The 24,678-nt window shown below is 42.7% G+C and overlaps 1 protein-coding gene across 3 annotated transcripts in view; it reads left to right on the forward strand.

Annotated features, from left to right (window-relative positions):
* LOC140212745 (beta-secretase 1) overlaps positions 1-15,247 on the forward strand; it is a 187,669-nt gene extending 172,422 nt beyond the window's left edge. For all 3 annotated transcript variants that reach the window (XM_072283898.1, XM_072283897.1, XM_072283899.1), the window contains 2 exons: positions 1,559-1,730; positions 10,944-15,247. In XM_072283898.1, coding sequence (XP_072139999.1) covers positions 1,559-1,730; positions 10,944-11,185 — 414 coding nt within the window. In that variant the 3' untranslated portion in view covers positions 11,186-15,247. The remainder of the gene's footprint in view (positions 1-1,558; positions 1,731-10,943) is intronic.
* The last annotated feature ends 9,431 nt before the right edge of the window (positions 15,248-24,678 follow it).

Genomic DNA, 24,678 nt, shown 5'->3' on the forward strand with positions numbered 1-24,678 from the left:
TGTTTACAATATATATTAATGACTTGGATGAGGGAATTAAATGCAGCATCTCCAAGTTTGCGGATGACACGAAGCTGGGCGGCAGTGTTAGCTGTGAGGAGGATGCAGGGTGACTTGGATAGGTTGGGTGAGTGGGCAAATTCATGGCAGATGCAATTTAATGTGGATAAATGTGAAGTTATCCACTTTGGTGGCAAAAATAGGAAAACAGATTATTATCTGAATGGTGGCCGGTTAGGTAAAGAGGAGGTGCAACGAGACCTGGGTGTCATTGTACACCAGTCATTGAAAGTGGGCATACAGGTACAGCAGGCAAATGGTATGCTGGCATTCATAGCAAGAGGATTCGAGTACAGGAGCAGGGAGGTACTACTGCAGTTGTACAAGGCCTTGGTGAGACCACACCTGGAGTATTGTGTGCAGTTTTGGTCGCCTAATCTGAGGAAAGACATCCTTGCCATAGAGGGAGTACAAAGAAGGTTCACCAGATTGATTCCTGGGATGGCAGGGCTTTCATTTGAAGAAAGACTGGATGAACTGGGCTTGTACTCGTTGGAATTTAGAAGATTGAGGGGGGAATCTGATTGAAACGTATAAGATCCTAAAGGGATTGGACAGGCTAGATGCAGGAAGATTGTTCCCGATGTTGGGGAAGTCCAGAACGAGGGGCCACAGTTTGAGGATAGAGGGGAAGCCTTTTAGGACCGAGATTAGGAAAAACTTCTTCACACAGAGAGTGGTGAATCTGTGGAATTCTCTGCCACAGGAAACAGTTCAGGCCAGTTCATTGGCTATATTTAAGAGGGAGTTAGATATGGCCCCTGTAGCTAAAGGGATCAGGGGGTATGGAGAGAAGGCAGGTACAGGGTTCTGAGTTGGATGATCAGCCATGATCATAATAAATGGCGGTGCAGGCTCGAAGGGCTGAATGGCCTACTCCTGCACCTATTTTCTATGTTTCTATGTTAAAGCTTTCAGTGAAATTAAACCTGATTCCCTGTGAAGTCAGTCATGAGATTGTTTTACAGCAGCACAGTACAATATATAAAAATGCTATACATTACAAAAAGAAATCAAAATTAGTGAGGTACTGTTTATTGCCCTTTCAGAAATCTGACAGCAGAAGGGGAAGATGTTTCTAAAAGGTCTGGTGTGTCTCTTCAGGCACCTATTCCTGAATGAGAGGCGATTTCATTGAAAAATACAAAATTCTTAAGGAGCTTAACAGACTAGAGCAGGAAAATGTTTCCCATGACTAAGGAGTCTAAGATGAGGGGACATAGATTGAGAATGAAGAGTGAGCCATTTAGGCTTCACTAAGTGGGTGGAGAACCTTTTGAATTTTCTATCCATGAGGCCATGGAACCCATTCAAACAGATGGAGAGATTTCTGTGCACTTAAGAGAATCAAGATATGGGGATAGTGCAGGAAAAAAACATTTGGGTACAAGATCAGCCCTGATCGTAGCGAATGACAGAGCAGCCTCAATGCGACTGACTACCTCTGCTTTTATTTCTTCTGCTCAGTGGAATGCATCTGATTGATTTCTTCATTTAGCAATATCTACGTCCAGTCGAAGACGTGGCCACCTCCCAGGATGACTGCTACAAGTTTGCCATCTCCCAGTCCACCACAGGAACCGTGATGGGGGCCGTCATCATGGAGGGCTTTTACGTAGTCTTCGACCGTGCCCGAAAGCGCATTGGATTTGCGGTTAGCACCTGTCATGGTGAGTGTGATGAATCCTATTTATTTGCCTTACGTGACCTGTTTCTCATCACAGGCCGAATACAACATTCATAAAAATGACCAATTACTGTTCTGACTCAGCACAACACGAGACTGGGTCACTGGTATTTGCTTCGCATGTTCTTGAGAGGGTGTCTGCCTTCCTTCAGAAGGTCCTCCTCACCCCAGCAAAAGATCAAGATCATGTCAGGTAGCGCTGTTGCAAAACATTGCACCTGCCCATAATCCTGTTCTCATTCTAACATAATGGATCAACTCAACTTGGTTCCTAGTACTGGGAACTGCCTTAAAACAAATTGGTAACCTCAAAGGGATAGATAGGCTTAAGGAGAAGTCAAACTTGCTTACTTAAGCCCATCACCCCTATTGGGTTATAGGCCATCAACAGCAGCTCGCCAGAGTCCTCTGTCCTGGGCCAGTATTTCAGGTTGTCCCCATATGTAGTGCATCAAAGATCCTTCCTCTCCCAGGGATGAGGTCTTAGTAACTTCTGTAGCTTTGGGATGGATTACTAGCCTCATGCCCACTCCTCCTCCTTTCACAAGCCAAGCTTGAGACCATCCCTGGCAGAGTTAAGAAGAAGTCAAAGTAGTTTGTAATTAGTGAAGTTTGTCAAGGCAATTGGAACTTCAAAACCTGGGCTTCTGTACCTCCCTCTGCAACTCTATCCTTGACTTCCTCAGTAGGAGGCTATATTGCTGCCCAATTCTGATTCTTCACTCTGTGTTTAATTGGATCTGGTCTTGCATGATACAGACACTAGACAGCGCTTACTTTAAAAACCAAAAGGTATTAGCAAATTTACCCTTTCCTGAGTTTTGTGCTTTACAAAACCTTGCAAGCTTGTCGACTAGAAATCCAATTTATTGCACTAGATTTCAACCAGTATACATAAGGAGCAGCTGAAAATATTGAAATGTCTTGCAGGCCTGTTGAACTAACAACAGGTTAGGATTTCAACCATAAAACATTGGAGCAAAATTAGACCATTCAGTCCATAGAGTCTGCGCCGGCATTCTCGTAATGGCTGATTCATTATCATTCTCACCCCCATTCTCCTGCCTTCTCCCTGTAACTTTTGATACCTATCAACCTCCACTTTAAATATACCAAATGATTTGGTCTCCACAGCCATCTGTGGCAATGAACTCACCACTCTGACTAAGAAAACTCCTTCTCATTTCTGTTCTAAAGGGACGTCCTTCTAATCTGAGATTGTGCCCTCTGGCCCTAGACTCCCCACTATAGTATACGTCTACTTTATCTAGGCCTTTCTGTATTTTATTGGTTTCAATGAGATTCCTGCTCATTCTCAAATTCCAGTGAGTACAAGCCCAGAACCATCAAACAAGAAATAAGGAAAGGGAAGATAGAGTATGAAAGTAAATTAGCACAAAATATAAAAACAGATAGCAAAAGTTTTTATAAATATATAAAGCGGAAGAGGGTGGCTAAAATCAACGTGGGTCCCTTGGAAGATGAGAAGGGGAAATTGATTTTGGGTGATAAGGAAATGGCTGAGGCATTGAACGACTATTTTGTGTCGGTCTTCACGGTGGAGGACACAACTAATATGCCAAAGAAGAATGTTATGGACAAAATGGGAGGTGAGGACCTTGATGAAATCACTGTCACTAAAGAGATAGTGATGAGCAAACAAGAGGGCCTGAAGGTAGATAAGTCCCCTGGTCCTGATGGGATGCATCCCAGGGTGCTGAGGGAATTGGCAGAGGTTATAGTTGACACGTTGGTAATCATTTATCAAAATTCTCTGGACTCTGGGCAGGTCCCAGCAGATTGGAAGACAGCAAATGTCACGCCACTTTATAAAAAAAGGATGTAGGCAAAAGACGGGCAACTATAGGCCAGTTAGCTTAACATCTGTAGTCGGGAAAATGCTTGAAGCTGTCATTAAGGAAGAAACAGCAAAACGTTTAGAAAGGAGTGGTTCCATTAGACAGACGCAGCATGGATTCAGAAAGGGCAGGTCTTGTTTGACAAACTTACTGGAGTTCTTTGAGAATGTAATGCGTGCAGTGGATAGAGGGGAACAGGTGGATTTCCAGAAGGCGTTCGATGAGGTGCCGCACAGGAGACTTATAAATAAGATACGGATGCATGGAGTCAGAGGAAGTGTATTGGCATGGATAGTGGATTGGTTAACCAATAGAAGGCAGAGAGTTGGTATAAATGGGTGTTTCTCTGGTTGGCAGTCTGTGGTGAGTGGGGTGCCGCAGGGGTTGGTGCTGGGCCCGCAGCTGTTTACCATTTACATTGATGATTTGGAAGAGGGGACTGAGTGTAGCGTAGCAAAATTTTCTGCTGACACTAAACTGAGTGGAAAAGCAAATTGTACAGAGGATGTGGAGAGTCTGCAGAGGGATATAGATAGGTTAAGTGAGTGGGCCAAGGTCTGGCAGGTGGAATACAACATTGGTAAATGCGAGATCATCCATTTGGAAGGAATAATAGAAGAGCAGATTATTATTTAAATGGTGAAAGAATGCAGCATACTGTTGTGCAGAGGGACTTGGGAGTGCTTGTGCATGAATCGCAAAAAGTTGGCTTGCAGGTACGACAGGTTATTAAGGCAGAAAACAGAATGTTGGCCTTTATTGCTCGAGGGATTGAATTCAAGAGCAGGGAGGTCATGCTGCAACTATACAGGGTACTGGTGAGGCCGCACCTGGAGTACTGTGTGCAGTTCTGGTCTCCTTACTTGAGGAAGGAAATACTGGCTTTGGAGGCAGTGCAGAGGAGGTTCACCAGGTTGATTCCAGGGATGAAGGGGTTAACCTATGAGGAGAGATTGAGTCGCCTGGGACTATACTCTCTGGAACTCAGAAGAATGAGAGGGGATCTTAGAGAAACATGCAAAATTTTGAAAGGGATAGATAAGATAGAAGTAGGAAAGTTGTTTCCATTGGTAAGTGAGACTAGAACTAGGGTCATTGCCCAAGACTTAGGACGGAGATGAGGAGAAACTGGTGTACTGATGAAAGGTCTCAGCCTGAAATGTTGACTGTTTATTCATTTCCATAGATGCTGCCTGACCTGCTGAGTTCCTCCAGCATCTGCAGAATCTCTTCTGTTTCCTGCAATTGCAGACTCTAAGTGCTGCTACTTTTGGCTTTATTGAGTTTCTACTGAATTTCTGTGTAGCATCAAAAAATGACTGCAGTCACATGCCAAAGGCAGCAGTGACACAGAAAAGTTAATTACAGTATCACTCAAGGTTCAGGAATTCCTGTCAGACTGCGGATTTATTTAGAAACATAGAAAACCTACAGCACAATACAGGCCCTTTGGCCCAAAATGCTGTGCCAAACATGTCCTTAACTTAGAAATTACCTCAGGTTACCCATAGCCCTCTATTTTTCTAAGCTCCATGTACCCATCCAGGAGTCTCTTAAAAGACCCTATTGTATCTGTTTCCACCACCGTCGCCGGCAGCCCATTCCACGCACTCACCACTCTCTGCGTAAAAAACTTACCCCTGACATCTCCTCTGTACCTACTTCTCTCTGGCCCTACATTCCTCCTTAGAACATGCATACGTAAGGCTCCTCTTCATTGACTACAGCTCTGCCTTTAATACCATCATTCCAAATAAACTGATTCCTAAGCTCCGGAACCTGGGCCTTAGCACTTAGATCTGCAGCTGGATCTTCAACTTCCTCACAGACAGGACCCAGGCTGTAAAAATAGGGGACAAGCTCTCCTCTACAATCACTCTGAACACCGGTGCCCCACAAGGCTGTGTACTCAGCCCCCTGCTGTACTCTCTGTACACCCATGATTGTGTAGCCAAGTTTCCATCAAACTCAATATATATGTTTGCTGATGACACAACAATTGTAGGCTGTATCTCGGGTAATGATGAGTTTGAGTAAAGAGAGGAAATTAAGAACCTGGTGGCATGCTGTGAAGACAATAACCTATCCCTTAACGTCAGCAAGACGAAGGAATTGGTTGTTGGCTTCAGAAAGAGTAGCGGACCGCACGACCCAATTTACATCGGTGGTGCGCAAGTGGAACAGGTCAAAAGCTTTAAGTTCCTCGGGGTCAACATCACAAATGACCTGACTTGGTCCAACCAAGCAGAGTCCACTGCCAAGAAGGCCCACCAGCGCCTTTACTTCCTGAGAAAACTAAAGAAATTTGGCCTGTCCCCTAAAACCCTCACTAATTTTTATAGATGCACTGTAGAAAGCATTCTTCTAGGGTGCATCACAAACTGGTATGGAAGCTGTCCTGTCCAAGACCGAAAGAAGCTGCAGAAGATCGTGAACACAGCACATCACACAAACCAATCTTCCATCCTTGGACTCATTTTACACCGCACGCTGTCGGAGCAGTGCTGCCAGGATAATCAAGGACACAACCCACCCAGCCAGCACACTTTTCGTCCCTCTTCCCACCGGGAGAAGGCTCAGGAGCTTGAAGACTCGTACGGCCAGATTTGGGAACAGCTTCTTTCCAACTGTGATAAGACTGCTGAACGGATCCTGACCCGGATCTGGGCCGTACCCTCCAAATATCCGGACCTGCCTCTCGGTTTTTTTGCACTACCTTAATTTTTCTATTTTCTATTTATGATTTATAATTTAAATTTTTTTAATATTTACTAACTGTTTTACTATTTTTAATATTTGTACTCCAGGGAGTGGGAATCACAGAATCAAATATCACTGTGATGATTGTACGTTCTAGTATCAATTGTTTGGTGACAATAAGGTATAAAGTAAGTAAGTACCTTAAACCTGTGCCCTCTCATACTAGCCATTTCAGTCCTGGGAAAAAGCCTCTGACTATCCACACAATCAATGTCTCTCATCATCTTATACACCTCTATCAGGTCACCTCTCATCCTCCGTCACTCCAAGGAGAAAAGGCCAAGTTCACTCAATCTATTCTCGTAAGGCATGCTCCCCAATCCAGGCAACATCCTTGTAAATCTCCTCTGCACCCTTTCTATAGTTTCCACATCCTTCCTGTAGTGAGGTGACCAGAATTGAGCACAGTACTCCAAGTGGGGTCTGACCAGGGTCCTATATAGCTGCAACATTACCTCTCAACTCTTAAACTCAATCCCATGATTGACGAAGGCCAATACACCGTATGCCTTCTTAACCACGGAGTCAACCTGCGCAGCAGCTTTGAGTGTCCTATGGACTCAGACCCCAAGATCCCTCTGATCCTCCATATTGCCAAGAGCCTTACCCTTAAGACTATATTCTGCCATCATATTTGACCTACCAAAATGAACCACCTCACACTTATATGGGTTATATGAGGGAAATACATGTTAGTAGGGAAGTGGTGTTAGGTAAATTGAAGGGATTAAAGGCAGATAAATCCCCAGGGCTAGATGGTCTGCATCCCAGAGTGCTTAAGGAAGTAGCCCAAGAAATAGTGGATGCATTAGTGATAATTTTTCAAAACTCTTTAGATTCTGGACTAGTTCCTGAGGATTGGAGGGTGGCTAATGTAACCCCACTTTTTAAAAAAGGAGGGAGAGAGAAACCGGGGAATTATAGACCGGTGAGCCTGACATCGGTCGTGGGGAAAATGCTAGAGTCAGTTATCAAAGATGTGATAACAGCACATTTGGAAAGTGGTGAAATTTGTGAAAGGAAAATCATGTCTGACAAATCTCATAGAATTTTTTGAGGATGTAACTAGTAGAGTGGATAGGGGAGAACCAGTGGATGTGGTATATTTGGATTTTCTAAAGGCTTTTGACAAGGTCCCACACAGGAGATTAGTGTGCAAACTTAAAGCACACGGTATTGGGGGTAAGGTATTGATGTGGATAGAGAATGGATTGGCAGACAGGAAGCAAAGAGTGGGAATAAACGGGACCTTTTCAGAATGGCAGGCGGTGACTAGTGGGGTACCGCAAGGCTCAGTGCTGAGACCCCAGTTGTTTACAATATATATTAATGACTTGGATGAGGGAATTAAATGCAGCATCTCCAAGTTTGCGGATGACACGAAGCTGGGTGGCAGTGTTAGCTGTGAGGAGGATGCTAAGAGGATGCAGGGTGACTTGGATAGGTTAGGTGAGTGGGCAAATTCATGGCAGATGCAATTTAATGTGGATAAATGTGAGGGTATTCACTTTGGTGGCAAGAACAGGAAAACAGATTATTATCTGAATGGTGGCCGATTAGGAAAAGGGGAGGTGTAACGAGACCTGGGTGTCATTATACACCAGTCATTGAAAGTGGGCATGCAGGTACAGCAGGCGGTGAAAAAGGCGAATGGTATGCTGGCATTTATAGCGAGAGGATTCGAGTACAGGAGCAGGGAGGTACTACTGCAGTTGTACAAGGCCTTGGTGAGACCATACCTGGAGTATTGTGTGCAGTTTTGGTCCCCTAATCTGAGGAAAGACATTCTTGCCATAGAGGGAGTACAAAGAAGGTTGACCAGATTGATTCCTGGGATGGCAGGACTTTCATATGATGAAAGACTGGATCAACTAGGCTTGTACTCTCTGGAATTTAGAAGATTGAGGGGGGGGATCTTATTGAAATGTATAAAATTCTAAAGGGATTGGACAGGCTAGATGCAGGAAGATTGTTCCCGATGTTGGGGAAGTCCAGAACGAGGAGTCACAGTTTAAGGATAAAGGGGAAGCCTTTTAGGACCAAGATGAGGAAAAACTTCTTCACACAGAGAGTGGTGAATCTGTGGAATTCTCTGCCACAGGAAACAGTTGAGGCCAGTTCATTGGCTATATTTAAGAGGGAATTAGATATGGCCCTTGTGGCTAAAGGGATCAGGGGGTATGGAGAGAAGGCAGGTACAGTGTTCTGAGTTGGATGATCAGCCATGATCATACCGAATGGCGGTGCAGGCTCAAAGGGCCGAATGGCCTACTCCTGCACCTAGTTTCTATGTTTCTATGAACTCCATCTGCCTCTTCTCAGCCCAGTTTTGCACCCTATCAATGTCCCACTGTAACCTCTGACAGTCCTCAACAGTATCCACAACACCTCCAACCTTTGTGTCATCAGCAAATTTACTAACCCATCCCTCCACTTCCTCATTCAGGTCATTTATAAAAATCACAAAGAGTAGGGGTCCCAAAACAGATCCCCGAGACACACCACTGGTAACCGAACTCTATGCAGAATATGATCTGTCTACAGCTACTCTTTGCCTTCTGTGAGCAAGCCAATTATGGATCCACAAAGTAAGGTCCCCTTGGATCCCATGCCTCCTTACTTTCTCAATAAGCCTTGCATGAGGTACCTTATCAAATGCTTTGCTGAAATCCATATACACTACATCTACTGCTCTACTTTCATCAATGTGTTTAGTCACATTCTCAAAAAAATTCAATCAGGCTCGGAAGGCACAACCTGCCTTTGACAAAGCCATGCTGACTATTCCTAATCATATTATACCTCTCCAAATGTTCATAAATCCTGCCTCTCAGGATCTTCTCCATCAATTTACCAACCACTGAAGTAAGACTCACTGGTCTATAATTTCCTGGGCTATCCCTACTCCCTTTCTTGAATAAGGGAACGACATCCACAACCCTCCAATCCTCCAGAACCTCTCCCGTCCCCAATGATGATGATACAGTAAGGGGTGGTAAAGAACAAAGGTTTAAGGGCAGCCCTGTACTTTACAGCTTGTTGCAACAAACATGTAACTCTGAAGTGCAATGGTTGTTGTTCTTAAACACCTCTGTCAAATAATCTCTCATCCGTGGTTGGTTCAGAGAGAAAAGCGCTAGCTCACTCATCTTTCCTCCTAAGATATGCTCTCTCATCTAGTATCATCCTGGTAAATCTCCTCTGCACCTTCTCTAAAGCTTCCACATCCTTCCTATCATGAGGGACCAGTATTCTCTACCATTTAGAAAAATATCTGAATCAGGTTTCATATCACTGAAATATGTCATGAGATTTGTTTTGTGGAAATAGTACCTTGTAATACATTATAAATTACAATATGTATAGACATTCAACTAAACAGAGGGCAAAAAAATAGTGAGATAATGTAAATGGGTTCATTGTTCATTCAGAAATCTAATGCAGAATCAGTACTAAAATGAAAGCAATAAGAATTAAACACAAGAGATTGTGTAGATGCTGGAAACCCAGAGCAACACACAAAATGCTGGAGGAACTCAGCAGGTCAGGCAGCATCTGTGGAGAGCAATAAACAGTCAATGTTTTTGGGCTGAGGACCCTCATCATGTCTTGAAACCACATATAACCATATAACAATTACAGCACGGAAACAGGCCATCTCGGCCCTTCTAGTCCGTGCCGAAACGAAGGAGGAAGAAGCCAGAAGCAAAAAGAATTAAATACGATTCAATGAAATTACATTTATTCATTTTCAGATAGCACCTACCGTGGCCAGCATGAGGGTTACAGCGAGACTGGTGCAAGTAAAAGCTGGAGACCTGAAATAAAATCAAACATGCAGGAAATACACGGCAGATCAGGCAGCATGTGTGGAAAGAGAAACCTGGTTAACCTTTCCGATCTGAGGCCTTTAGACAGCAGATGTCTCCTTGCATAGAAAGCCACAGTAACATTTGTTTCATTGCTCCAAAGGTACTTGAAGCAACATGAGTAGGGTTCACTAGATTGATTATACAGAGAGGCAAAGTCCAACAAGGAGCAATTAAACAGACAGTTAGGTAATCTCATTGTAATGTACAAAATTCACACTGAACATGATGGGATAGATGCCATAGTGATGATTTTCCCTGAGAGAGCGCAATATTGAGAGAGTGGATGGGGTAGAGGGCATGTAGAGTAGGAGAGGGAGGGAGGGGCAGGAGGGAGAGAGAGAGAGAGAGTGAGAAGTGTGTGTGTGTGTGTGTGTGTGTGTGTGTGTGAGAGAGTGTGTGTGCATTTGTGTGAGAGTGTACGTGTGCGTGTGGGAGAGGGAGAGCAGACAGCTGAAAATAGTAATTAACTTGTGGTGTAATCAAGGAGTCAGAGTTTACAGGAGTGTTGTTACCTTTAGGTTGTGGAGCTGCAGATTACAAGATCACATACCCTGAAATTTCCAATGCCCAGAGTGAGGGTCGAACCCATAGAGGAATCTAAAAACCATCAATGTAAAGAGGCATACAGTTCAGTAGACTAAGCAAAGGATTACAGGACAAACATCCTGCATGGAGGCTAACCTTTTCCCTAACTTTTGCTTGCAGTGCACGATGAGTTCCGTTCAGCCACCGTGGAGGGTCCCTTCTTCAGTACAAACATGGAGGACTGTGGCTACAACATTCCACAGACAGATGAGTCAACACTGATGACAATTGCGTATGTGATGGCAGCCATTTGTGCTCTCTTCATGCTGCCCCTGTGCCTGATGGTGTTTCAGTGGCGCTGTATCCGCTGCCTTCGCCGAGAGCACGATGACTTTGCAGATGACATATCGCTGCTGAAGTGACAGTGCAAGAACTCTTCTTCAGGATGGAAGAACACTTTCTTCATTTTTTAAACACGAGGTGGTTTACAGTGCTGAACAGAAGGGCAGGTGTGTAGAGTAATGAAGTCGAAAGCCATGTAGCTGCTTTGAGACTGAACAACAATTGTAGCAATTACAAGGTAACTTCCCACTTGTACCCGCCTTTCCTCATCGAATAGTCAGATCATCCAAGACCTGTGACCAGATACCCACAGGTGAGAGAGTTGGGCAACTCAAAAGGTACGCAAATCCTTCTACACATGCAACATCAAATTTAAAATTCACCAAGACATCGCCAAGAGAAGCTGTAAATAATAATCCATAAAAATATTTTTTATGTTTAATTCCTCATCTTGGGTCACAACTAATCATATATTCCACAGGACTAATGGAAAACATATGAGCAATAGAGATGATTGTTAAATACTGTTCTGTGATTTATGGCATGTGTAACCCTACTGTAGCCACTATTTCCTACAAAGAGTGCAATATGGTTTTACACTATCAACACTTTTACATGACTATAAGGATAGCATCAACATTTAAACTGTGGAAATGTGATGTATACATTACACAATTGCATATTTAATATTCAGCATCATCATTTACAGGATAGCTATGGACCATTTTACAATGGCAATGATCATACAAGCCCTTTTGCCTTCGCTTCCAGAAATACTTTCCAGTGGACGCTGGCCCATCCTTAGCACTCGAGTGAAAAGATAACCATTTAGGGTTCTAGACCAAGAGCAGATGATAAATTTCAATGGGTAATCTGATCACCGGATTTCACCACTTCTAAGCCCAACAGTGTTAACTTCCCAGTTTATACATCACACATTGCTATTAAAATGCTGTCTGAGATGCTATTCCTGGACAACGGTTGACCTCTCACTTTTGGAACAGCCAATTTGAAAGGTAGAGACACAGGAGACTGCAGATGCAGGAATTTGCTACAACAAACAATCTGCTGAATGGACCAAGCAGGTTGAGCAGCATCTGTGAAGTGGGGTGGGGAGAGAAGAATTTTTGTTTATTTAGAGATACAGCGCAGACTTCGAGCCACATTGCCAGCAACCCACTGATTTGTCCCTAGCCTAATCACAGAACAATTTACAATTAACCTACTAACCAGTATGTCTTTGGACTGTGGGAGGAAACTGGAGCACCCACCGGAAACCCATGCAGTTCACGGAAACAGAAACTCATTCCAGAGAGCACCGAATTTCCGACACCCTGCACTGACTGCTCCAATTCTACAAGTGTCGCTGTGCTTTTGGCACCAACATATGCCCACAATTTACCATCCCTAAGCCAAATGTCTTTGAAATGTGGGAGGAAATCGGCTCACCCAGAGGAAACCCACACGGTCACAGTGTGAATGTACAAACTCCTTACAGACAATGGCAGGAACTGAACCCCATTTGTACAGCTGGCACTGTAAAGTGCTAACCACTATGATATTGTGCCACTAATTGTAAGTTCTGCTTTTAGTTATTCCAACATGAATTATGAAACTTAAACATAGACAGCAGAACCAGGATTGTAAACACAAGAGATTCTACAGATGCTGGAAATCCAGAGCAACACACAAAATATTGGAGGAACTCAGCAGGTCAGGTAGCATCTATGAAGGGGAAGAAATAGTTGATGTTTTGGGTCAAGGCATGTGCGCACATATGTATTAGTAGGACTTGAAGGTTATTTTCATCAGCTGTGCCACACACTACTTTTAGCTTGGCTTTTCCAAACATGAGAGGTCAACTGTTATCCAGGTGTAACTTCTTGTAGTTCTTCCAGTAATCAGAGCGTTTCAGATATAAACCAGCAAGCAAACGTTGAAGTGTTTGCCAACAGCCTCTGCCTTATTTCCATGGATAGCATATTTTACACCTAATCTGTTATCTTTGCTTGAAAGAATTACATCTACCGTTTGTCTCATGGGATCTCCTGAAGAACTTCACACAAAAACAGCACTTCTTTGAGTGTACTCACTAATAGACTAGTGAACATGGCGGAACAAATCTGCATACAGCAAGTTCCCAATATCATAATAATCAGCTACTCCATCTCATTTTGGTAATAATGATTGGAGGAATACCATAGTACATTTCAAAATTCTGTTGTGGAATCTGTTAAAAATGTCAGACTACAGGCTGGGGCTTGATTTAACGTGAACTCCTGAATCTGTCATTCTAGACTATTGTGCTCAAGTCTCTGGAGCAGAATTTAAACCTGGATACTACACTCTCTGAAACAAATGTTCTGTTAACCGGGCAATGACTTACATTAACATCTAGGAGACACGAGAGACTGCAGATGTTGGAATCTGGAGCAAAAAAATAAAACAGATTGTTGGAGGTTCTCACAACGTCTGTGGAGGGAAATGGAAAGTCGCTGTTTGGTTCAGATTAAGAGTCTTGTTTTAAAATATCAACTGTCCATTTTCCTCCATGGATGCTGGCTGACCTGCTCATTTCCTGCAGCATTTTGGTTTTTTTTTTGCTGACATTAACACATACACTGTTTAAGTAACCTTAAGTTGTTAACTTGCTGATTTTTAAACCACATATCAAACTGGTGACAAACTTAAAGTAGACAACATCATTCCATTCATATCTTTTATAAAATACGTCGCAAATTGAGGATTAAAGCAATGACAACACAATCTGCTCATGTTAACTTGCTCCCTCATGATTCTCATCTCATCTTCAGGATTTGTCAGTGTTGGCATTTGTGAAGTTTTTTGTTTGCAATTACTTTCAAAACATGTTCAGTAGAACCAACAGTGCATGAAGTGAAGTGCATACTCGTGAATAGTTGGAGGCCCCATTACTGCAAATCTCAGAAGCAAGAGGGTGTTCTTTGTCTCAGGGTGGCTGCTCAGTCTGCCTATAATTTACGTTTGTAGTTATTTATTTATTTTAAAATATAGTGCGAAGTAGGCCCTTCTGGCCCTTCGAGTTGCACTGTCCTGCAATCTTTTGACAACCCCGATTTAACCTTGACCTAATCATGGAACAATTTACAATGACCAGTTAACCTAGTTGGTATGTCTTTGGACTGTGGGAGGAAACCAGAGCACCCAGAGAAAACCCACATGGAGAGGATGTACAAACTCTTGCCAAGGAATTGAACTCTGAGCTCTGACGTCGCAAGCTGTAGTAGCATCGCGCTAACCACTGCGCTAGCACGATAGCCACGGTAGAGTATAATATCATCTACTAACAGAGAATGTAGAACATTACAGCACAATACAAGCCTTTAGCCCACAATGTTGTGTTGACCTTTTAAACAACTCTGAAATCCATCTAACCCTTCCCTCCCACATAACCCTCCATTTTTCTATCATCCATGTGCCTAAGTGTTTCTTAAATATCCCCGATGTACCTGCTTCTACCACCACTTCTGGAAGCACGTACCACACACCCACCACTCTGTTTTTAAAAAAAAAATCCTACCTCGGACATACTACCCCCCCCCCCCATACTTTCCTCCAATCATCTTAAGATTATGGCCCCTCATATTGCCACTGGGGAAAAAGTCTCTGGCTGTCCACTGGATCTATGCCACTCTTGTACCCCTCTATCAAGTCACCTCTCTGCTCTCTAATCCACACAGCATCCTGGCAACCCTCCTCTGCACCTTCTCTATAAATATCTACTAAAAAAAATAAGCTAAACAAATTCATTCACATGCTGACACTTTTTTTTGTGGTTGCAACCCGAAACTAGCTCAAGGCAGTGCTATCAACTGCATCTTAATATCATTTTGTATGCTGCCTGTGCTTGCTTGTGATCAGAGGGATAGAAAGAAAGGGAAGAAGGTTGTGAAAAGGATTTGGAGAGGAGGCAGGGCGGCAAGAGTGAACAGCACAGGAGGACAGGACAATAACGTTTCAAAGTGTCTGATATGGATTCCAGTTGGAAGCAAAAGCACAGAGCCACAAAGCAAGATGACAGAGACACTCTCACCCACCAACTGACTGCAAACTAGAGGCAGCAGACAGCATGATGGGGGTGGGGGGTGGGGAGAAGAGAGGGTTTGGGACAAGTACAATGAGCACAAAGGAGAATACGATGACAAAAGGAGAGTGGAATAGAATATACTCAATGAATGGTTGATTCAGTAGGAGCATGTTACTGATCCTGCAAGAAATTTAGCAAAAGCAAGTCAATAGTTTCCATCAGGAATGCAAAACAAAAATATGGCAGTCAAATAACTATGGCTCATAATTTTAAAAAAAAGTGCCATCACTTTTCTTTTAGGATAACAGTAATAAGTCACCTGCAGCTAATATTTATGACTCATGATCAGGCCTCTCTGCAAAGACAAAACCTACAGTTTTGGTTTAAGCAAGCAACTGCCTATGTGCAGAAATTCCACAACAAATGGGTCCAAAGTTTTAAATTACATCACTGCTTGTTAAGCAATAATCAGCAGTTTCAAAAGGGAAACTCAGGTTAAACAAAGCTTCAGTTCACCTGCTAAACTTCCTTTAAATATGATCCCGATCCAAGATTATCCCAGGAGGTCATATTCTTAAACAAAAAGAACAACTCAGTTCCTGCACCTGCTGAATGATTATGCTGAGTTGTGAAAATTTATATTTGTCAAGACATAAAAGTCTCTGAGACAGTTATTTTCATCTCAGAGGGGTTGTAAACTTCAGTCTAAATTTTAGCATGCTTAATTAAGAAATTGCAGCAAACACGTCAAAATAAATTAAACCTACAAACAGGTTGTAAATGCAGATTCTTCCTTTCTCATTTTCCATCAAGCTTTTCCCTCCCGATTCCTTTTGATTTACAGGGAATCTACTGCATATATTAAAAAGAAACTAATTAAATCTTTCTCAGCTTGATTTCAGCTCAAATGCAAAGTTAATTGGTACCAACTAACACTCATCTGAAGCAGTCAATTTTATGGTAAGTACTAGTAGTGCGATCACTTGAGTCGAGTATGCTGATCTCCTCAGGGGTTGTCTACTGGTGAGTCCTCATGTGGCTCTGGAGGCCGATCCGGGATCCACATATTCTGGTGCCGTGTGGGCAAGAGTAAGCGTTGGTTGTGGTCAGTGGTTGGGTCTTTCTGTTGTTCAGATTCTCCTTTCACAGCTGCTGCTTGTTCTCTGAGACACAGCGGAGGCTGTTCTCATGTAGTAAAGCACCCTCTTGAACAGGTTTCCTCCAGGAGTATCTATTGAGTGCAATGTCTTCCCAGTGTTCAGATGTAAAGCTGAATTTCTTCAAGCTGATTTTGATGTCACCTTTGAAGCGTTTCCTTTGCCCACCAGGGGCTCGCTGGCCTTTCTTCAACTGGGAGTGACGGATCTGTTTGGGGAGACTCGAGTCAGGCATCCGGATGACATGGCCTATCCTTCGGAGTTGGTTTTGCTGTATCGTGTTGGAGGTGCTATTCATGTTGGCCTCTTCCTGTACACTGATTTTATTATGTGTTATGGGAATACAGCCTTTTCCGATATGGTCCACATTTTTCCCCAAATAGGTTATACAGAGATCTTCTCTTCCTCCACTGCATATTCCCCAAACCCATTTACTGTATGACCAACACAGTTGAAGTGGTTCAGTTAGCTGTTTTGTTCTTTTTGATATATGCCTCATGATCAATAAAAAAAAACTACCTGTGGTTAAACATTTTCAAGAACTCATTACTGCCCCATAAACAGTATCTTGTTAAATTCTGGACCTCCTACTTTTAAATTAACACCATTGCAATGTTGGTTTTTCTAGGAAACATCTTTAAATGCTTGTATGAAGAGCTAAAAGAATGTTATTGTATTTTGCTAAATACCCTTTGAAATATATGAACTGGACATTCTACTTGAATGGTAACAAGACCTCTATAGACCATAGAACAAAACATTCCAGGCCTTTTGGCATATGATGTTCTTTGCTGACCTTTTAATCTACTCCAAGATCAATCTAGCCCTTGCTCCCAACCTAACCCTCCATTTTCCTATCATCCATGTGCCTATCTAAGAATTTCTTTTATGTCCTAATGTACCTGCCTCTACCTCCACCCTCGGGCAGGGTGTTCCATACACCCACCACTCTCTGTGCAAAAAACCTTACCTCTGAGATTCCTTCCTAATTTTCCTCCAATCACTTTAAAATTTCCTTCAATCACTTTAAAATTAGCCATTTCTGCCTTTAGGAAAAAGTCTCTGGCTGTCCACTTGATCTCTGCCTCTTATCATCATGCAGCTCCATCAAGTCACCTATTACTCTCCTTCACTCCAAAGAAAAAAACCCCAGCTCACTCACCTTATCCTCATAAGACATGCCCTGTAATCCAAACAGCATTTTGGTATATCTCCTCTGCACCCTCTCTAAAGTTTCCACATACTTCCTATAAATGACACGACCAGAACGGAACACGATATTCCCAGGGTTTTTATAGAGCACATTAACACTACGATGTTCTCAGCATGATCTGAGTACAGTGTTGGACATGGAAGCAAGCACAAAATTGGCAACCTTACTTCAATTTCCATTATTTGTGGTATTAGGGAAGTTGATAAAACATGCCAAGAGATTGGAATTAGGGCACATCTGTCAAACACAGTTTGCAAGTTTAACTGTGAAACTGATCATTGGAAATATCATTCTGTGCAGAGCACAGAATAGTGATTTTCAACCTTGGTACTGGGACTCCATCTGTGGTGGCAAAGATGTTTAACAGGCAGTGTCATGCCTATTTATAATATGTTGCCTACATCAAACAGTGTTTAGATGGGGACATGCAGAAGAAAATAGAAACCACTCAAATCCAAACTGAAACCTTTCCTGTCCATTCTTCAGTTAGTCACTGGACTGAGTGGACAAGATTGAGGGTGCGTACTGAAGCCCGGTTAAAATTCACTAATTCTAAACCAGTGAGATATTGAATAAGAAAACACTTCACATGGCGTAGAATCATATTCAGAAGCCAATTTACTCATTGAATTGTGGCTAAGAACATCTTCTGAAGCTCAGTTTACAAGGCTTTAAACTTTTATCCCTGCAAGGAGTCGTGCTTCTATGACGTAGGATACTATGAGCATCAGTAGTAAATGCGTACCAATTTGACCAAGCAGCTGGAATCCAACCCCACATTCAAGACTCCCAATGACAGCACTTTAACCAAGAGAGGATGTGTCCAGTTTAATTTACAAAAAACACTGCATCACCCAGTTGGAGATGCATAAATTTGGGAAATAAGCACTCTTGTGCACCCTAAATTTTGAAGGAGATATTGTTCAGAAAATATGGCTAACACGAGAGGGCACAGTTTTAAGGTGCTTGGAAGTAGGTAAAGAGGAGATGTCAGGAGTAAAGTTTTTTTTAAAAAAACGCAGAGTGGTGAGTGCGTGGAATGGGCTGCTGGCGACTGTTGTGGAGGCAGATATAATAGGGTCTCTTAAGAGACTGCTGGATAGGTACATGGAGCTTAGAAAAAAAGAGAGCTATGGGTAACCCTAGTAATTTCTAAAATACCTGTTCGGCACAGCATTGTGCTGTAGGTTTTCTATGTTTCTGTAACAGGCTCCTTACATCATCTGGTGTTTTCTCGTTCTCTCTCCCCCCGCCCCCCCCCACACACAACACACACACACACACACGTATCATAGACACACAGACTATTTCATAGCTTTCATATCTGTCTACATGGTTCATAGGATGACATGGATACACAACATAAACCTTGTTGACCTCGAGATATAGTACAACCAATGGTGTCAACGTCAGTTCCTCCTTCACCTGTTCGATACACTCACTAATGAAAAATTGTGTTTTAGAGGATTCAGACATACCTTCTTATGCTCTTCAACAATAAGAGATAGAAAACTCAGGTTTTATTTTTAAGAAAGAAAGAGAGCATATTTAGGAATGGACTACCCTGCTGGAATTCACAGGACGAAGCAAAGATTTTAAGAAAAATGGGTAAATACTTAAAAATGATGTAACAAGGATATGGCCAAAGGGACTCAGGGAGCAAGCACAAGTTTACTGGAGCAAACAGCCTTCTAGTGTTACAAATTTGATTCTGAGGAGTGCAGAAAAATTCATTTTGCACAAATTGAATTTGTTGCATGGTATTTACAAAAGGAAATTCCTCTGATTATGCTCTAGAAAAGTCCTCTTACACCCCATCTCTCCCCTTGTTTTCTATTATGCTCTCTCTTTTCTGGCCATTTTGTGGTAAAGAAATTCCTTGATTTTCCCTTTCATTCTAGACGCTACTGAAAACATCCAAACTTTGGTTGGATTTTCTCTTGTTTTAGGCAATCATGATTAAATCACAAGTTCATTCGTTATGTGCCATGTCGTATGAAGTCAGCGATCATGGTCTTGACCATGATTGTTCTTGGCAAGTTTTTCCACAGAAGTGATTTGCCATTTCCTTCTTCTGGGCAGTGTCTTTACAGGACGGGTAACCACAGCCATTATCAATATTACATTGAAACATAGAAAACCTACAGCACAATACAGTCCCTTCAGCCCACAAAGCTGTGCCAAACATGTCCTTACCTTAGAACTACCTAGGCTTACCCATAGCCCTCTATTTTTCTAAGCTCCATGTACCTATCCAGGAGTCTCTTAAAAGACCCTATTGTTTCCGCCTCCACCGCCGCCGCCGGCAACCCATTCCACACACTCACAACTCTGCGTAAAAAAACTTACCCCTGACATCTCCTCTGTACCTACTTCCAAGCACCTTAAAATGATGTCCTCTCATGCTAGCCATTTCAGCCCTGGGAAAAAGCCTCTTGACTATCCACATGATCAATGCCTCTCATTATCTTGTACACCTCTATCAGGTCACTTCTCATCCTCCGTCGCTCCAAGGAGAAAAGGCTGAGTTCACTCAACCTATTCTCATAAGGCATGCTCCCCAATCCAGGCAACATCCTTGAAAATCTCCTCTGCACCCTTTCTATGGTTTCCACATCCTTCCTGTATTGAGGTGACCAACACTGAGCACAATACTCCAAGTGGGGTCTGACCAGGGTCCAATAGCTGTAACATTACCTCTCGACTCTTAAACTCTTATCCCACGATTGATGAAAGCCAATGCATCGTATGCCTTCTTAACCAGAGTCAACTGGCGTAGTAGCTTTGAGTGTCCTATGCACTTGGACCCCCAAGATTCCTCTGTTTCCCCACACTGCCAAGAGACTTACCATTAATACTATATTCTGCCATCATATTTGACCTATCATAATGAACCACCTTACAATTATCTGGGTTGTACTCCATCTGTCGCTTCTCAGCCCAGTTTTGCATCCTATCAATGTCCTGCTGTAACCTCTTGACAGCCCTCCACACTATCCACAACACCCCCCAACCTTTGTGTCATCAGCAAATTTACTAACCCATCCCTACACTTCGTCATCCAGGTTATTTATAAAAATCATGAAGAGAAGGGGTCCCAGAACAGATCACTGAGGCACACCACTGGTTACCGACCTCCATGCAGAATATGACTCATCTACAACCACTCTTTGCCTTCTGTGGGCAAGCCAATTCTGGATCTACAAAGCAATGTCCCCTTGGATCCCATGCCTCTTTACTTTCTCAATAAGCCTTGCATGGGGTACTTTATCAAATACCTTGCTGAAATCCATATACACTACATCTACTGCTCTTCCTTCATCAATGTGTTTAGTCACATCCTCAAAAAATTCAATCAGGTTTGTAAGGCACAACCTACCTTTGACAAAGCCGTGCTGACTATTCCTAATCATATTATGCCTTTCCAAATGTTCATAAATCCTGCCTCTCAGGATCTTCTCCAACAACTTGCATCCACAACCCTCCAATTCTCTGGAACCTCTCCCTTCCTCATTGATGATGCAAAGATCATCGCCAGAGTCTCAGCAATTTCCTCTCTCACTTCCCACAGTAGCCTGGGGTACATCCTGTCCAGTCCCAGTGACTTACCCAACTTGATGCTTTCCAAAAGCTCCAGCACATCCTCTTCCTTAATATCTACATGCTCAAGCTTTTCAGTCCACTGCAAGTCATCCCTACAATCGCCAAGATCCTTTTCCGTAGTGAATACTGAAGCAAAGTATTCATTAAGTACCTCTGCTATCTCCTCCGGTTCCATACACACTTTTCCACTCTCACACTTGATTGGTCCTATGCTCTCACACCTTATTCTCTTGCTCTTCACATACTTGTAGAATGTCTTGGGGTTTTCCTTAAACCTGTCCACCAAGGCCTTCTCATGGCCCCTTCTGGCTCTCTTAATTTCATTCTTAAACTCCTTCCTGCTAGCTTTATAATCTTCTAGATCTCTATCATTACTTAGTTTTTTGAACCTTTCGTAAGCTCTTCTTTTCTTCTTGACTAGATTTACAACAGCCTTTGTACACCATGGTTCCTGTACCTTACCACCATTTCCCTGTCTCATTGGAACGTACCTATGCAGAACTCCACACAAATATCCCCTGAACATTTGCCACATTTCTTCCGTATGTTTCCCTGAGAACATCTGTTTCCAATTTATGCTTCCAAGTTCCTGCCTGATAGCCTCATATTTCCCCTTACTCCAATTAAACATTTCTCTAACTTGTCTGTTCCTATCCCTCTCCAATGCTATGGTAAAAGAGAGAATTGTGATCACCATCTCCAAAATGCTCTCCCACTGAGAGATCTGACACATGACCAGGTTCATTTCCCAATACCAGATCAAGTACAGCCTCTCCTCTTGTAGGCTTATCTACATATTGTGTCAAGAAACCTTCCTGAACACACCTAACAAACTCTACCTCATCTAAACCCCTCACTCTAGGGAGATGCCAATCAATACCTGGGAAATTAAAATCTCCCACCACAACAACCCTGTTATTATTACACCTTTGCAGAATCTGTCAGCCTATCTGCTCTTTGATGTCCCTGTTACTATTGGGTGGTCTATAAAAACACCCAGTAGAGTTATTGACCTCTTCCTATTCCTAACTTCCACCCACAGAGACTCTGTAGACAACCCCTCCATGACTTGCTCCTTTTCTGCAGCCGTGACAATATTCTTCAGAGATGGTCCATTTGGGGTCAGTGGTTGATAAATAGGAGTTGTGATAAGCACCAGTTGCTCAAATGAACATCCAGCATCCAACACCCGCTCCAAAGGCTTCACTGGACCTGAATCTGGGGCTAAGCGAATGCTACACCTTTCACGAGGGTGACCTGCAGGCTAGTGGAGGAATAGAGTGCCTTACACGTCCTTTGGTAGAGACACCTCTCCACCCTGCCACACAAAGTCAACAGAATATTTTTCATTCATTCATAGGATGTGGCCTCATTGACATAAGGCCCATTCCTAACTGCCCGAGAGGGTAGTTAAGAGTGAAGCAGATTGCTGTGGGATAGGAGTTACATTTCTACCGGCTCTGGAAAGATGTCAGATTTCACTCCCTGAAGAACATAAATTAATTAGTTGGACTTTTTCATCAATCCAGTTGTTTCAAGGCCACTATTTTTAACCATAGCATTTTGTTCCAGATTAAGTTATTTTTATTTTAAGATTCTTCCACACTGGCACATTTTAAGATCATTACTCCACTTTCATGAGTTCTCTTCCTGCAATATGCTACCAAATGCAATTAAAGTGGGCAATGCAAAATTTCCATGGCTAGTCTGTGTTGGATTAACCAATGGTAATTAGGGTGAAAACAGAGCTGCTCGTTAGTTTCAACAGTCCTAGACAGGAGGTGGATAAAGTATACCTTGGGTTCCTCTTTAGCATCAGCATGTGTGTGGGCAGAAATGGGTTTGGCCTTCTTCCCTTCCCATCCAGCTGATTGCACAGTATCCCTATAGAGAATGTCCATGCATTACACAGAGGGTGGTGGGTGTGTGGAACGTGCTGCTGGGGTGGGGGGTGGTAGAGGCAGATACATTAGGGATATTTAAGAGACAATTAGGCATGTGGATGACAGAAAAATGGAGGGCTATGGGGAAGGGAAGGCTACATTGTTCTTGGAGTAGGTTCAAAGGTTGGCACAACATCATATGCTGTAATATTCTAATTATAAATGGGCCTTGAACATTGCTGCAAAGACATTCTTCATTGTTGAAGCCTACACAGCTGCTAGGGGCATAATTTTAAGGTGATTGGAGAAAGGAATGGGGGTATAGAGGATTTTTTTTAAACAGACAGTGGTAGGCACACCCTGCCAGGGGTGCTGATGGAGGCAGAAAAATTAGGGACATTCAAGAGACTCTTAGTTCGGCACATGGATGAAAGAAAAATAGATAGTTGTGAGAAGGGGGATAGATTGATCTTGCAGCAGGTTAAAAAGTCAGCACAACATCATGGGCTGAAGAGCCTGTACTGTGCTGTAACATTCTAAGTTCTATGTGGTGATAGATTAATTAGCCACTGTAAAGTCCTGATGATCAAATGTCAACTATTTCTTTACCTTCATGGATGCTGCTTGACCAGCCAACGGTTTGTTTTCTTTTGGTGCAGGTTCTAGCACCTGCAGTCTCGTATCTCCATTGTGAATTAATGTGGGTCAATTGGAAAAAGAATCAAAGTAATCCTGACCTGCATGTGTGAAAGAGAATAAGTAATGATAGAGGGAAAATATGGAGAGGGGACAGGACGAACGGAATTTGATCCCTGGGAGTAGGCAAGAAGCAGATGAGCCAACTTGCCTCTTCTGCAAGATAGAAGCTTTGCTCTTTTTTAAAATCAGGCTTCTCATACATTCTTTCAGGGAGAGAATCTCTGCAAGTAAGCCCATATGTGAAAACCTTCCCCATTCTAACCAAGGTGATCACTCTCAGTAAAGCCTCTAAACTGATGGCAGCATAAGTCAATTGCTTAGCAACATCAAAAAAAATAGAGTATCCTCTGGCTGAGAAGTGAGAATATATTTATTCTTTGCAAAATAAGGCACAGTTATTTGGTGAATGATGCAGGGGAATCTAGATGAACAGTTCACTTTTCCAGAAAATATTACAGTACCGAGGCATTTAGCTTTCCTTAACAAATCTAACAAGTTTCATGTTTTAGAGTCATAGAGTACCACAGCTCATCTAGTCTGTGCCAAACTGGTATTATGCCCTGTCCAATTGAACTACATCTGAACCATAACCCTCTATACTCTTCCCATCTCTGTACCTATCCAAACTTCTCTTAAATTCTGAAATTGAGCTCACATCCATTACATCTGCTGGCAGCTTGCTCCTCAGAATAGAGGAACGTCCATTTACAACACAGATGAGGAGGAATCTCTTTAGTTCAAGAGTGGCGAATCTGTGGAACACATTGCTATGGACAGCTGTGGAGGCTAAGTTATTGAGTATATTTAAAAACGAAGATTGATGTGTTCTTGATTAGTCACGGCATCAAAGAATATGGGGAGAAGCCAGGAGGATAGGGTTCAGAGGGATAATAAATCAGACTTGATGGAATGGCAGAGCAGACTCAATGGGCCGAGTGACCTAATTATGCTA

The sequence above is a fragment of the Mobula birostris genome, chromosome 20 (genome assembly GCF_030028105.1).
Source record: "Mobula birostris isolate sMobBir1 chromosome 20, sMobBir1.hap1, whole genome shotgun sequence".
Lineage (NCBI taxonomy): Eukaryota > Metazoa > Chordata > Chondrichthyes > Myliobatiformes > Myliobatidae > Mobula > Mobula birostris.